Here is a 15,689-nt window from a genome sequence, read left to right on the forward strand (position 1 = left end):
AAACCTTGCTGATCTCCCAGCCCTGCCCCTCCCCAGTTGCTAGAGATTTCTCTCAGCAATTATCTTGCATCCGATTATCTGCGCACAGAATGTATCCTGTCAATAGACTCCAACTTCCTCGAGGGGACTATTTTGGTTTTGTCATTGTAACCCCAGCACCTAGCTCTCTGCCTTGTCCATTACGCAGGTCATGTGTTGCTTTTAATTTGGGGCACCTGGACAATGGGGCAGAGCCCATAGGGAAAGGAGGGAAGAAAAGTTGGATCTAACAGTCACATCAAAGAGGAGCGGCTTCTCTCGCACCACACACACAAGCCCCCTACTCAGGGCCAGGCTAGGCTCGCTCTAGCATGATGCTCTCCGTGTTTGCTGCTTAGGCTTCAGCCGTGCTGATGGCAAAGGGGAATGGCGCCCTTCTTTTGCTCACTCATCGACACCAGAGCCAACCGGATGTGTCTTAGAAAGGAGACCCTGGAGCTGTAGGCAGGGGCCAGCCCGAGGATCAGGGCCTTTTCCATAGTAGGCCCTCAAACATCAACTGATTAATCTTTGATTGAGTAGCATAAACCTTGGTGACAGGTAGGGGCACTTTTGGGAAACTCCAAATTCCCTGGAGAGAATACCTTTTGCAGCGAGGTGGGTTTTGGCATATCCATATACAAAGATATTCAGATGGTCTTTGACCAAGCCTTTGTTAAGCAAGAAAGAGAATTCCAAGGCCCCTTTCTTTGAAGCTGCCAGAGGTTGCCACATGCAAGAGGGCAGAAGTTGAGGTGAAGGCTTACTAAGGAAGAGGAAAGTCTTTAAGCAAGGCAGCACAGGACAAGAGGATTAGGGGCTTCTGCTCAGGGAACGAGATGCTTTGGTCCTAGGGAGATGCACAGGCACCAGAGGCCCTGGTGTATCATGAAATGCACAAGCTCTATATTTCGGAAACATGCCAAACAATTTAAAGAAAAAAATTGCCACAGTAGATGCAGGGCTTAGCCCTGACAGTGTGCAAAAGAATGTCCACTGAGTCTCAAGGTTAATTTAAAAAGTGATCATAACATTATCTGCTTTGTACTAGCACATGACTATGCATGCACATACACACACACACACACACACACACACACACACACACACACAAACCCTCAGCTATCTCTTGAGGAGAGATATCTGCAGAGTTCATATTTAGTTCTGCTCCAGGTTTTCTGTCATTTTCCAGCACTCTCTTAAGGCACATGATTCTCAAAATAGGTTGGAGGGGCAAAGATTGGCGGTTGTCCTTTGTGTTCAAAGATCAAAGGACCAAAATACCACCACTATGTCGGGGTCAAGGTACAGTGTGTCCGACTATGGTTGATCAGACCAATATGAGCTTGGAAGGCTCTACTGTGGTCAGGCACGAATAGTCCATGTGAACATTTGGAGTAGAGATGGCTCTAAATTTGAGCATCTCACATTTCTTTTGAGCTACAGCAAAGAAGGGGCAGAGAAGGGAATCGTTAAGTCCTTGGGTACCAGGGAGCACTCAGCCATGGATCTGCTTCTGACCCAGCAGGCACTGACCAGCCCCTTGCTGGAGACAAACCCTAGTCTGGGGTGATTTCTTTGGGCCAGTGAAATTCAGATCACAAAACTAAATTGCATTTGTCAAAAAAACAGCATGGTAGCCTCCATTCTCCTCAGTCATCAGTGTTGTTTTAAGTTGGAGATGAGATAGGAAAGCCATTTTGCCTTGTTTGAAAGAGGTGAAGGAAGGGAAGAAAGTTGGGAGAAACCCAGATTTCCCACCTCCCTTCGTAGTAGTTCTCTGGCATCGACTGTACCTCCCGCAGGAATCCTCAAATGCTCTGGAAGGTCTCGTGCTGCACTCTTCATCGTAGGCCCCAAGAATGACTCAGGAGATGGAGGTTGTCTCGTAGGCAGAGCCGAGCTCCCTTTGTCTTGCTGTGCTTTATACCCAGTCTCAGAACCTCCCCTGACTCTTATTACTTGTCGGGGTTTGGAGTCCCCAGGGAGGAACCCTGTACATAAGCCAAGATGGCATTCTGCAGGAAGCTCGCTCGCTGGGCCTCCTCCTCCCGCAACCTGTTAATCTCTGCGTTCTTGAGCCTCAGCTTTTCCCTGATAGAAGCGTTCTCACCCTCTCTGTCCAGCAGAGCCTCCCGATGGCTGCTTGACATCACTGTGGGGAGAGGAGAAATCTGGTGAGGGGGAAGCAAAGGTCTCTTCGTCTGTGCCACATGATGTCATGTGGAGCAAGTAGGCCAGGGGCGAGAAGGGCTTCTGTGTTAGGCTGGGAAGCAGGACCCTCCCTGTGGAGCTGTTTCAGGTAGAGGCCTCACCTTTGATCTGCCTTTCCAGGGCTGTAATCTTCTCCTTCAACCCTTCCTGGGCTGTCCGCTCTGCCTGCAGGTGGCCAATCTGCTCCTGCAACTCTACTCGCACCTTGTTCACCTCAGCCACCTTCTCCTGTTCCTTGTTTCTCAGTTCCTATTGGGGAAAATACTGTGAATAGAGGGAGTGGGACCCCTGGTGTGGCCCCTCGGCAGGGGCTGGGGGGGCCCTACAAACATACCTGCTGCAGCTCCTCTAGCTGCCGCCTCAGCGCTTCCATCTGGAGGCTCATCTGGTTGCTCTTGGCCTGGCTTTCAGCCACAGCTTGTTTCTGCTGGAGGCAGTATTCCTGAGCTTCATCCCGGGCCTGGGATGTCACCCTTATTTTCTCTTCCAGATGAGTCATTCGCTGTTGCTAGAAGGTCCAAAGAACAACAACGATGACTGGGGCCATCTTGGAAGGATGGGTCACTACCATGTACTCCCCTCCTCCATTGCCTTTTTCTTCCTCCCAGGATTTCTTAAAATCCATCCAATGAACCCCAACCCAAATCAATAATCCCTCCTTTACTCCTTGCCTCTTCAATTCTTACACAATAAGTAACAGGCCAAGAGTCTTTACAACCAACCCCCAAGAGCTAAGAGCTGTTCAGATTCCTTTGTTGCATGCAATACTGCTTGAAATCAATGGGACAAAAACTGTATTAAAAATCTTTTAATTAGGGAGACTAATCATCACAATGGTATCTTTTGCAATAGATTTGATCTGTAAATTAGCTCCATACTTGTTTAAATGCTGTTTTGTCCTGTTCTCTTCATGTGTGTCCTCCCTCCCCCATTAGAACCTCTTGAGAGTAGGGACCCAACTTCGATTTCTCAGGCATCCTAGTTGTGCCTTCTCTTCCTCAATACCAGTAAAGGGCTGGGCTTCTCCAGGGTTGATCAACTCACCATTTCCAGGCGGACTTGGTTCTTGGCCTTCATCATCTCCTCCTCTGCCTGACCTCGCTCAGCCAGTATAGCTTTCTTCACTCGGCTCACTTCCTACTCAGGCACAGACATGAAACCTCTAGGAGGCCCATACCCATTCCCAGGGAGTGACCCCATTCTGGCTACTTAGCAGGCTTTATGGCAAAGTCAGCCCTTTTGGGGGTGGGAAGCTTGAACTTGTAATTTCACCGATAGAAGGAATTCCCAATAAAGAAGCAACCTCTACCAAAGCAGATGAGCAATTGTTCTTCACTTTAAGAGTTGCCTGGGGGCACTGAGAAGTTAAGGGACTTGCCTAGGTAGCATCATCCAGCCAGTGTCAGGGGTGGGACTTGCACTAACGCTATACCCTTTGCCAAGTTATTTTTCAACTTCAGCCCAGAACTCTCAATTATTAAATGGAATTCAGCTATTTTCTTAACAGGGCCTTTTGCCAGGATATCCAACCCTGCTCCCATCCACCCCAACATGACATGAGAAATCAGTGGCCTTAGCACACGGGAGGATCCTTTCATACTTTGCCCTAAGCTCTGTGGTTGTCACTTCCAATACAATCGTAGCCTTGCTTTGCCACTGCCTGCCTTCTAGATCACCTTCTGGGTTTCTGGACATTTCCCTCAAGAAGGGAAGAAGATGACATTAAGGGGCAGACACTGGCAAAGTGTAAAGGAATACCTTTGCAGCCCACAAGCCAGAATATCCTTGAATCCAGGTCCACCAGGCTGTGGCTGTAACATGGAAGTACGAGGAAGGTATGGGGAAGGGGGTAATATCTACACACTCTGGAGGGCTATTTCCAGTCTCTTACTCTGAGAGATGTTATTTATGGGTCAATGTCCCCCCTGTATCATGAATGCTCACCTCCTCCAGGGAGATTCGCACAGTCTCCAGCTTTTGTATCCTCTCCTGTAAGCATCGTTCACTCTCCTCCATGTGACGACTCATGTTTTCTACCTGCTCAGTAACAAAGACAAATGCTTGAGGCCTAGAGAAGCCCTGCTCCCTAATTCTTTTCCAACAGCCTCTGGAGACAGTTGCTTTTCTGAGCCCCATTTCCTCCCCCCCCTTTTTTTTTTCGGGGCAATGGGGGTTAAGTGACTTGCCTAGGGTCACACAGCTAGTTAGTGTCATATGTCTGAAGTCAGATTTGAACTCAGGTCCTCCTGAATTCAGGGCCAGTGCTTTATCCACTGTACCACCTAGCTGCCCCAATTTCCTTCCTTCTGAGAAGAGATGGATTCAAGGCCAGAAGGCCTCCAGGTCTGATGTTGAAGAAAAACTTAGGTGGGAAAGGATTGTTCACCTACTTGAAAGTAAATTCATTTTTAGGGAGAAGCTAACTTCCTAATATTAAGATGTTCTGTCCTACTGTCCTTCCTGATACCTTTTAGGTAGGTTTTAAGTCAGACAAGTAGCCTGGGAAAGTGGATACTTAGAGACTGGGAATTAAGAGGCCTCAGTTCAAATCCCTATTCTAACGACTTAACCAGTTGACCTTGGGCAAGTCACCTAACCTCCCTGATCTTCAGTTTAGGATTTACAGATTAGGATCTGTAAAATGGGGGATAACAGTATTTGAATTACCTACTTTCCAAGGCTATCATGAGAATTAAGTAAGAATATATAAGTATTTTATAAATCACGAAGCATAATTCAGTTAATTTTTACCAAAGTTTAAAAAAAAAAATCAGTGTAGAGAGGGACTGCTCAGTATAGAGTGAGGAAGTTCCTCTACCAATGCAAATCTGCACCTTCAAAATTGAAAGGCTCTAAGTGACTTGCCCTGAGTAACACTGCCAGTGTGTGTCAGAAGCTGAATGCAGGTCTTCATGACCACGTCTGACTCTCTCTTCCTCTTTATAAAAAAGATGGACGGGGATGCCCTTCAGTTGGGGAATGGCTGAACAAGTTGTGGTATATGAATGTAATGGAATACTATTGTGCTATAAGAAATGATGAGCAGGTGGATTTCAGAAAAATCTGGAAAGACTTACAAGAATTAATGCTGAGTGAAGTAAGCAGAACCAGGAGAACACTGTACACAGTAACAGGAACACTGTGCAATGATCAACTATGATAGACCTAGTTCTTCTCAGCAATACAATGATCCAAGACAATTCCAAAAGACTCATGGTGGAGAATGCTCTCCACATCCAGAAAAAGAACTCTGGAGTCTGAATGCAGATGGAAGCAGACTATTTTTACTTTTTTCTTCTTTCTTGAGGTTTTCTCCTTTTGTTTTGATTCTTCTTTCACAACATGACTAATGTGGAAATACATTTAACATGATTGTACTGTGTAACTTGCTTGCTGTCTTGGGGGGGAACGGAAGGGAGAAACATTTGGAACTCAAAATCTTATAAAAATGAATGTTGGGAACAATTTTTACATGTAACTGGAAAAAAATAAAATACTATTAAGATCGGGGAACAAAAAGATGGGCATTCTATGATTACCCAGGCATCTGGAGACCTGGCTTTGGTTCTAGCTCTGCCACCACTTCTCTGGGTGACTTCAGGCAGGCTGGGTTGTGTTTCCCTGACCCTACTTCCTCCTCTGTAAAATGAAGACTTTGGGCTAGACAGTCTGGAAGGTTTCTTCTCACTTTTCTGCTACACTAGGATACTATGAATGCCCCAGTTGGGTGTGGAACTACAGCTTCCCAGAAGCCACCCTCCACTTCCCCTACCTGACCCAATCTCACTAGATGGATATGTTGCAGGTCAGTTAAGTGGTGCCTCGGTGGATCTGAGAACAGGAATAAACACTATGCAAGCTGGAGAGACTAAGGAGGCTCTGAAGAGAGGCCATGGATCCTTTTTTACCTCTTTTAGTCGCAGGTTTTCTGAATCTTCTAAGCTTTGTTTGAATCTCCTCTTCTCCATTTCTAGGCGCTCTGGAAGATCAAAGTAGGGAGATGTGGGTCACACCCTTCCACAGGAGTGGCCTTCTGACCCTGCTCTATCTTAGGGTTCCCCTCCCCAAACCACCCCCTCCCCACTCCCCCCTAGCACTCACCTTCAGCCTGGGTTAATCGTAATTTCAACTCTGCTGTCATGTTGGTCAGTTCCTGCTTTGTCATGAAGAGCCGCTCCTGCTGTGTCTTGCTCTTTCGTTCTAGTTCATCCACCTGAAAGGTCGAGCAGAGGTGTCAAACATGTGGCTCCCCAGGGCAGCCCAAACCGAACTAACATGTAATTGAGAAATATTTTAACAGAAATATAAGAAAACAAAGATAATGTTAATATGTGGTTTTCCAAGTCACTATGTGGCCTATAGGAATCCTTATGCATGGTTTTGTGGCCCCTGTTTCTGTGGGAATTTGATCTCAGTGATGTTGGGCTCACTCAGCTCTATCTCCTGGACATCTCTGCCAGGGCAGCACTGCTGCTCCTTAGCTGGGACATCCAAACGTGTCCCACTTCAGCCTGTTAGCCCTGGCCTGGCCTCTATCTTACCTGGTTACGGAGAAGCATATTTCTGTCATTGGATGCAGCCAATTCTTTCAGTAGTTTTGATTCCCGATCTGCAGCTTCCTAGGAGTGCATAGTTGAGAGACAATGGGTCAGGCTCTCTTTCTTTCTGTCGCACTTGAGGCCTAGGCAGTACCCCTCCCTGTTCATCTCCCTGTTGCCCGGTCTTCTCCCTGATCACTGAATCAACTGAAATCCCTCGTCCACTGTACCTGTTGCTCTAGCTTCAGTTCCTTGGACTGTCGCTGAGACAGGTTTATTTGCTCCTGCTGTGCAGTGGTCAACAGCTCACTCAAGTCTTGGACCTTCTGCTCAGACAGGGCCAAGGCAGCCTCAGTCATCTGCAGCCTATATGATGGGAGAGGAGGTTTATTCAATTAGTGCCTATCCAGGGCACACTGGCTTGGGCACTGGAGGAGACATAAGAAGTCTGGTTAGGAGTATAAGACAAAACACAGGGAACCATAAAAGCGATATTACATCCCATGACAAATGCACCAGAGAGTTGCAAAACAAAGTACTGAGGGCAGTGTGGGAAGCCTGTGCTTGGGAGGGATGCTTTTTAAGACTCTGTAGAAGTTTCTTTTGATCATTGCTTTAAAACCCAAACCCTTCAGCTTGATTTTGGGGGGGTAGGGGCAGGGCAATGAGGGTTAAGTGACTTGACCAGGGTCACACAGCTATTAAGTGTCAAGTGTCTGAGGCCCGATTTGAACTCAGGTCCTCCTGAATCCAGGGCCGGTGCTTTATCCACTGTGCCACCTAGCTGCCCCCAGCTTGACTTTTAAAGAGCCCATCGCCAACTGTCCCCCCCATCCCCCACCATGACCTTAAGCCCTCTAGACCAGTTAACCTAATCCATCTAAAAAACCAAACCAAACCAAACTTACTTGTTCCATCAAACCCACTTGTAGTTCTCTTTCCTTCTCTCTGCTGGCCCACATCCACCCCACCACCTTCAAAAGCCAGCTCCAAGTTCTTTCTCCAAGAAGCCATTCTGGATTAACCCAATCCAACTTTAACTATTCCCTTATTATGCACCATTTTTTCCCCCAGCACACTCAGTGCTATTGGTTCCCTATTTTCCCCTGGTGTTCTGAAATGCCCATGCAGTTGGTGTTCTCATGTCCTAAAAACTCTGTGAAGGTCAGGGACAGAACAGGTGCTTCAAATATATATTTTTTTAAGTGAGGCAATTGGGGTTAAGTGACTTGCCCAGGGTCACACAGCTAGTATGTGTTAAGTGTCTGAGGCCGGATTTGAACTCAGGTACTCCTGACTCCAGGGCCGGTGCTTTATCCACTTGCTTCAAATATCTTGATGTGTTAAGGAAGCCTACTAGGGGTACCCCAAACTACCACTATGCTTACCCCATCCCAACCCACTACATACTTGGCCTTGAGGGAGTTGATGATGGAGTGACGCTCATTCAGAGCCTCTTGAAGCTGACCCACTCGAACTGCCGATGTCCTAAGGAATGGCAAGAGAGCTGACCAATGAACAAAACCCATATATCCCATAAAGCAGCTGCCTCTCACCTCCTTCTGAACCACTCACCTGCAATTCCTGGAAATCTCTTCCCTTTGTTTATCAATTGTATCCATCAGGTTCAGGAACTGGGGATAGAACAGACACAAGCCATATAAAAATAGTTGATATTTGGGACAAAGATTTGGGGCAGAAGACTAAGCAGTCCTCAGGTCATGCCAAGTAAATAAGAGAGTCTACCCTTCTAACTTCACACTTCATCTATCCATAGGGCTCTGATAGCACTGGGCTGTCAGCTATGTCAGGAAAGAGGAACACTTACTATTGAGGGATTGTGGGGTATAAGAGCAGAAAGCTGAGTCAGGAAAATAGGAGAATCAGATGAAGGGACTTGACAATGCAGAGAAAACTTTAGGGAGACACTGGAAAGGAAGTATTAGTCTCCCTTCTTCTCCCAAAAAGGAAAAGTGGATGGCACAGCTCATGGTGACCATGAAAACGATGAGCTACCATACCAAAAGTCCCCGATTGAACAACTCCTTTCCTGAGGAGGAGAGAAATCTGAAGGAGTAGAAAGAAAGGGGAAAGGAGAACTAGCTTCTCTTCATCTACACAAAACCTATAATGAGGGAAATCATCTCACTGAGGGTAAGCAACAAAAGTCCAAGCCCAAGGTGCAGACAGATAGATGACCAGCTGGCTTCCTGATCGAGGAGTCTGTGTTCTGGGGTGAGATGGCAGGTGAGAAGCAAGGCTGCTTACCTGTTTGGACTTCTCTTCTTTGAGGTTTTGGACTTCTTTGCTCAGCACATAGGTCCGGTTCTGATTCTCATGGAATGACACTTGCCTGTCAAGGTTGTGATCCATGGCTTGCTCTGTCAGGAGACAACAGTGTCACCCCCACAGCCCTCTTCACTCTGGGACAACTGTCTCCTCACTTGGAGCCAGACTGTTCTTTTGGCCTGTCCAGAGGCTGCAGCTGAGGAGAGCTCTCAAGGTCCTGAGGTCCACCAACCAGATGTTCTATCTGTTCTGGGCACTCTTATAAAGTACTGCTATTATCACAGATGAGAAATATAAACGAATTTGCATTTCCTGAGAATACTCTGACTGAGAAGATATAGGAAGGAACTTAGGATTATGGTAAGGGGTAAGGAGAAACTGGGCTATAACTCTGAATTCTCTTTGGATAACTGACAAACTAGAATCTTGCTCCCAAGTGAATGGCTGAAAGTTTAGTGCACATTATTTTTCTGAAGAGGTAGTATGGCATAGTAGAAAGAGTGCTGAACCGGAGGCAGGAGACCTGAGTTCAAATTCTGCCTCAGACATTACTGGCTAGCTGGGTGACCCTGGGCATCATCCTCTTAGAACCTCAGTTTCCCCATCTGTAAAATGAGGATATCAAGTAATCCCTCAGAGGATTATTGTGATGGAAGCACTTTTATAAGTCTTAAAACGTTATATAAATATGAGAAATTACTATTATAGTGGCCCTTAAAAGCTCCAGGAAGTCTTGCTTGTATAGCTATGGTCCCACAGTCCTGTGAAAGCAATGACTTCCCTAGCACTCCAGGGGACTATGTTGACTTTATCAATAATCACTGATAGTTTTTATCTAGCACTTTAAGGTTTGCAAAGCACTTTACATACTTTAATTCATTTTATGTAAAGTGCTTTGCAAACCTTAAAGGAACATTAAACCATAGAATCTCTCGTTCTAGGTTGTATTTTTGAGCTACTTCCTTAGAAACCTGCAGATGCTGGAGTAAAACCTACTGCATCCTGTGCTTTCACAAAATTCTTTCTCTTAGGGAGAAGGCCTTATTCTATCAATAGGTATGGGAAAAGAAACTGCTCTACTGTGTACTAGTCCTGTACAATTAGATTTTTCCCTTCCCAGTGGATGGTCCCTCAAAATATTTAGCTTCCTCAACAGACAGGATTCAATCAAAGGGACCCAGCAGGTCTGAGAGCTGGTTAATGTCCCATTTCAAGGCAGTTCTGAGAATCCAATTCCATCCAATCCTGCCACTTACCAACAGCTTTCAAGATATCCCCTGGGATGTTGTTCCCAGCTAGCTCCAGCTTCCTTAGGGTCTTGTTGTTGGAAAGACAATTTACAATTGCCCGGCCTCCCAGGATTCCAATGTTATTCCAACGCAGATCTGAGGGGGAAACAGGACAACATCACAGAGACAGAGAAAACCACCAGAGGACAGAATAATAGAAAAGAAGTCTTGCCACAGAGTCCCATCAATTGCTAATTCTCTCATTCCAGCTAGAGGGACTATGGAATCATGAGGAAGGCAGCTATGGAGTCTCAGCAGAACAGGTGGCCATGTAGGAAGAAAGGGACAGAGCTAAAACTTTGGTCTGGGAATGTGAGAGGAAAAGCTCTATTTCAAGTTACCATTGCCTCCCCAGTTAGAAGTGCACAGATGCTTTCCTGCCACTTCTTGAAAAACATGAAAATTACAACAGGAGGTGAAAAAGGAGAGATGGCAAAAATGCTTAGAGTGTCCGGGTACAGAGAGGGATGCTAACTTGTACAAGTAGAGCAGCAGGGTAGGGAACAGGAACAGTTTCCTAGGGGTTCAGTGGACAGAGTGCCAGACCTGGAGTCAGGAGGATGTGAGTTCAAATCCGGCCTCCGATACTTAACTAGTGTGTGACCCTGGGCAAGCCTGCTTGCCTTAGCATCTGTCACAAGGGGATAATAATAGCCTCCCAGGGTTGTTGTGAGATGGGAAATTGTAAATGAAATGGGAGTTGTAAAATGCTTTTGCAAACCTTAAAAAGTGTCTTAAGAAATGCTAGCTATTATTTTTATCATTGCTCATTTTCCAAATAGCATCCCACGTTCCCTTTGCACTCCAGAGCACAGACCAACTCCATGGCCAGGGGAAATAAGGGGAGACAACTCTCCCCTGCCACTGGGTCAGCAGGGTCAGGCCTGGATGGAACTTCCTTACCTATTTCTTGAAGAGTGGAATTGTTCTTCAAGGCCATGGCCAGCTCTTCTGCCCCCTTGTGGTTGATCTGGTTGTTTCGGAGGTCCAGTTGCTGCAGAGTGGTATTGGCCCCAAGGCCCTCACAAAAGAGAGAAAAACTTTCTTCCCATACTCCCAGATTGTTCCACTCTAGAATAAGGCTGCAAAAAAAGCCATCATCAGGCTGGCACAGAAGAGCAACTTGTACCCATGAAGGCTCATGGGAATGAATAGGAGAATTGTTTGGGAGCTTTTCTCTCTAGGAATAACCCTGAACAATGTGGATGAGAAGGGGGTGGGCAGGGAGTCACCCTCTTACCTTTGAATGGACTTGTTTTGTCGGAGGAGTTTGCCCAGAGCCTCAGCCCCTATAGCTCGAAGGTTATTACCCTAGGACAGACATGAGTGGTCAGTCATTCACCTTCCTAAAGGCTGGACTCTCAATGTGAAATCCCTACCTTTTCAGTGAGCCTGCTACAAGGTGAAATTGAGGCTAGGCAGACCTTCAGGAATGGTCCCTAAGACATTGCAGAGGGGAGTTAGGCACATCATTCCTTCGTGGGACTAGTGCTACTCACCCATTCCTTCATTTATTCAACATGTATTTATTAGACACACTATGTATTAAGCACTGTAGGAGATTTATGATCTTTCCCTTTGAGCTTAAGGATTTTCATGAATTCAAGCTATACGTCTATAACATAATCAGAAAAAAAAATTCTCAGGCCACATATAAGCTGGGCCATTCAAACAGGATACCACAGACTACCTCACTAAAGTATTTACCAATCCCCATCTTTCCCCCATGGCTCCTTGGGTCAGGTGTTCCTGTAAAGACTATGGTTCCATCTGCTCACCTTTAAATCCAGATATCTCACTCCTGTGTTTGAACAAAGTCCTTGTATCAGCAGTTTGGATCCTGCAAGAGACAAGGAGTTATTTTTTTCTTGGAATACAATGGCTTCCCGAGCTCATCTCTTGTACTCTCCTTTTCCTATGTTCAGGTAACTCCTTAGACCCAGGAAAGAGATTTTTTACTTTTAGTTTGGTCTGGGTTAGGTTTATAACTGAACCCAAGTTGACCATAGCAACAGAATACTGCTCCAACTCACTACAATCAGCAAGCCAAATGTTAGGCTATTTCTGGTGCCAACGACCCCAAGACTACCATGTTAGGGATCTCCTAAGGCTGAGACTCATAGAGATCCTCCTACTGATAAGAAGATATTACATTTATATAACATCTAAAAGTCTAAAAAGCATTTTCTCAAGCTGAAATCATGTTTGCTTAGAAAAGGTTGCCAGGTTTCAGGAAAGGAAACTGATGTTCATGAAGGTGAATTGTTATCACACAATAAGCTTATTTCTAAGCCAATGTACAGAGCTGGTATAACTTTAGAGGATTCAAGAAGATGTGGGAGTGGTCTGGTTGTTGTGGAAGTCTAGGGGCTACAGAGAAATATTTGGCCTTAAGTCCCTCACAGAAGAAGGGAAAACTTTCTTCCCATCTCCCAAGGCTCTCCCAGTCTAGAGTAAGGCTGGGAAAAGAGATACCACGAGAGCCGAAGGCACCTTAGAGGGTTTGGCTTCTGAGTGGGAACCTAATATTTTTGTTCAGTATATGAAATGGTGATGGAAGCAATGGAAAGTCTATATATCTGAGGCCGGGACTGGGACAAGGAGTTCAGAACTGGCCTAGCCCAAGCAGCAGTCAGAGGCTGCTGGCCTCTGACCAAGTACCTAGAACCATCATTCACCTTCCTCACTCATCATGCAGTCACTAAGGAGGACCACTGAAAATAGGATGTCATTTTGCAGGAGCTTTCCCAGAGCACCGCAGGTGTCAACCGACAAGCTCTGGGTGGCCAGGTCCAGCTTGCTCTTGCGATGGCCCTCCCGAAGATCATGCAGCTGCTTGAGGACTGCTTCCTGAGGCTCAGCTCCATTGTCCTTACACAGACGGCTATAGGAACGGCGGAACTCCTCCATTGTCCCAGGAAAACTGGAGGGACTTCCTCACTATGTTCTTTATAGTCCAACTTGTCTGTGGAGAAATTCCAGAATGAGAGAAATAGCAGTTCCAAAGCCTCACTAATTATGAGGTGAGCAACTCCATCCTCATGAAGGCCCTCAGCAAGCTGCCTTCACCACTGTTAACTTAAAGTATACACAGAGAAATAAAACACAAATCAGAATACAATAAGTGCATAAGGACTATAAAGTGCTACAAGATTGGATGACATGTAACAGTACAGCTTCAAACAATTCACTTCGAGACTAGATATGGCAGATACTGTCTCACCAGATGAGGGATGTGGGGTGAAATTAGAAAAAGCAGGACAAGTGTTGGGAAGTCATTGGGTTCTTCTTCCTCTTCCCTACTTTTCTCCCAAAATGCCAGTTCAGTTATTGTGGTACGTAAGGGTAAGTACTGATAAGGGCAGAATGGGCTAAGGAATTAGGGAGAGGACACACATAGGAAATCTACATAAAATGAAGCTCCTTGTCATGAGGGTGCTTTGTCATAATGGAGGTCCCCTTGTTGATTGGGATGCTTCCCTGGATAAATGGAGAGGAAGGACTCAAGGAAGTTTAAGTTCAGTACAGTCCTAAGTATATTAAAAAGTCAAACCAGGGGCAGCTAGGTGGTGCAGCAGATAAACCACTGGCCCTGGATTCAGGAAGACCTGAGTTCAAATCTGGCCTCAGACACTTGACACTTACTAGCTGTGTGACCCTGGGCTAGTCACTTAACCCTCATTGCCGCCCCCCCGCCCCCATACCCTAGTAGAGAAAACCCAGAACCCTGAACCCAAGAGCCTTAGGAACAACAGTGCCTCCCAAACCACCAGACCTGCTCCCAGCCCAGCCCCTGTAGCTATCACTGAGGGGAGAAATCATTGTGTCAAGAGGGACCGCCTTCCTTCTCACTACTAGCAATAATTGCTGACTGCCACCAACAGGCAGATAAGCACAAGAGCACAAGCAACTTCTGTGGAGGAGGGATCAGCCATCCTTATCAACTGTCAACCCACTGCCACATACAAAGAAAGGGAGGCGAGCCGGTCAAGTTGGAGTAGCAAGGCACCCTGAAAAAGAGACAGGAGGCAGGCATGGGGCAGGCAGGTCAGAGTCCATCATCACCACCTTGGCCACCATCTCACCAATGCAAACAGCCCAGGATCCTGAACTCAAGAGCCTTGGGAATAGCAATGCTTTTAACCATCACTCTGGGAAGCCTCCCCTGGGGAGATGCAGCCTGGCAACTGCTCCTGCAGCTGCTCCAGCCCCAGCTCCTGAAGACCCAGAAAACACAGTTCTACGGCCCAGAGTCCTTGGCACTATAAAATGGTTCAATATCAGAAACTGCTGTGGTTTTTAACAGTAGTAATGACATTAAAGAAGGGGCATCACCATCTACTTTCTCTCTGCACCTTAAGGACCATGGGATTTTTTCCATGTGACTTGCAGCCGAAACTTTCCACATGTGTGGTCACCTCCATTAGAATGGGATCTCCTTGAGAGCAGGGGTTGTCTTTTTCTATCTCCAGTGCTTAGTACATATAAGTGCTTTAATAAAATACTTATAAATTTCGTTCTTCACAGAGAGGAGTAGTCTAGTGGGGAGGACGACATATAAGGATGGGGAGAGTAGTACTGTGTCTAAAGAGGGATATATAAGACGGACTCATATGGAGGAATACTGAAGTAGGATATTATGTACATGGGGACTTCTTTGGGGGGGTTCTATGAGAGAAACAAGGGTAGTGTTGGGTGGGGTCAGTTTCTAGGAAACGATGGTGTAGAGACAGAAAGAAAGAGAAAGAGAAGTGAATGGGGTGGATATAACATGAAGAGGGCAGCATACAGGGTGGGGGGAGAGAAAGTACAGTTGAGGGGGGATATGGAGGTTGAATGGGGACGGGGTAGTGGGTCGAAGGTTGGATACGGGGAGGGGGTGGTAGACGGCGTGTGTGGAGGGGGAGGGGGTAGTGTATCGACCGCAGAGCATGGGGGGGAGATGGCAGAGGGGTGTGTACTGGGGAGGGGGCAGCGCAGCGGAGGGATGATGACGTGATGCGCTCCCCCCCCCTTTGGAGAAAGGTGAGAGGTGTGTCTGACTCCTGGTTTCAGGGTAGGAGGAAACAAAGGCCGTGGGGTCGCATCTGCTTTCCCCCCTCCCTACCCCCCCCCCCAAGGCGAGGGTTCGAGGCCACCACCCCCCAGCTACACTCCGACTCCAGCCACACTCGCGGCGGGGGGTGGGAACCGCCAACTCACTCACCGGCCGCCGCCAGCAGCGCCTCGGTAACCAGGAAGTGCAGGGTGCGCTGGGAAAGGTAGTTCAGCCTGAGGCCTAGAGGCGGTAGGAACTACAAGTCCCAGGAACCCTCACGGGGCCTTCGCTTAGGAGTAGCCC

General features: G+C 46.8%; 1 protein-coding gene across 2 annotated transcripts; it reads right to left on the bottom strand.

Moving 5' to 3' along the window:
- Nucleotides 1-1,664: 1,664 nt before the first annotated feature.
- On the bottom strand, nt 1,665-15,620 carry LRRC45 (leucine rich repeat containing 45). 2 transcript variants are annotated; one of them, XM_043999706.1, is made up of 18 exons: nt 15,555-15,620; nt 13,027-13,313; nt 12,127-12,188; nt 11,589-11,659; nt 11,252-11,430; nt 10,316-10,444; nt 9,039-9,151; nt 8,346-8,404; nt 8,181-8,258; nt 7,001-7,136; nt 6,774-6,851; nt 6,334-6,445; nt 6,141-6,211; nt 4,177-4,269; nt 3,277-3,369; nt 2,567-2,740; nt 2,334-2,481; nt 1,665-2,173 (listed from the first exon to the last, which is right to left on the bottom strand). In XM_043999706.1, the coding sequence occupies exons 2-18, from the start codon at nt 13,256-13,258 to the stop codon at nt 1,977-1,979; spliced, it is 2,025 nt and encodes a 674-aa protein (XP_043855641.1). In that variant the 5' UTR covers nt 13,259-13,313; nt 15,555-15,620; the 3' UTR covers nt 1,665-1,976. The 2 variants fall into 2 exon arrangements, with proteins under 2 accessions (XP_043855641.1, XP_043855642.1); XM_043999707.1 differs by lacking the exon at nt 8,181-8,258.
- Nucleotides 15,621-15,689: the final 69 nt, after the last annotated feature.

Source organism: Dromiciops gliroides, chromosome 4 (genome assembly GCF_019393635.1).
Source record: "Dromiciops gliroides isolate mDroGli1 chromosome 4, mDroGli1.pri, whole genome shotgun sequence".
Taxonomy (NCBI): domain Eukaryota; kingdom Metazoa; phylum Chordata; class Mammalia; order Microbiotheria; family Microbiotheriidae; genus Dromiciops; species Dromiciops gliroides.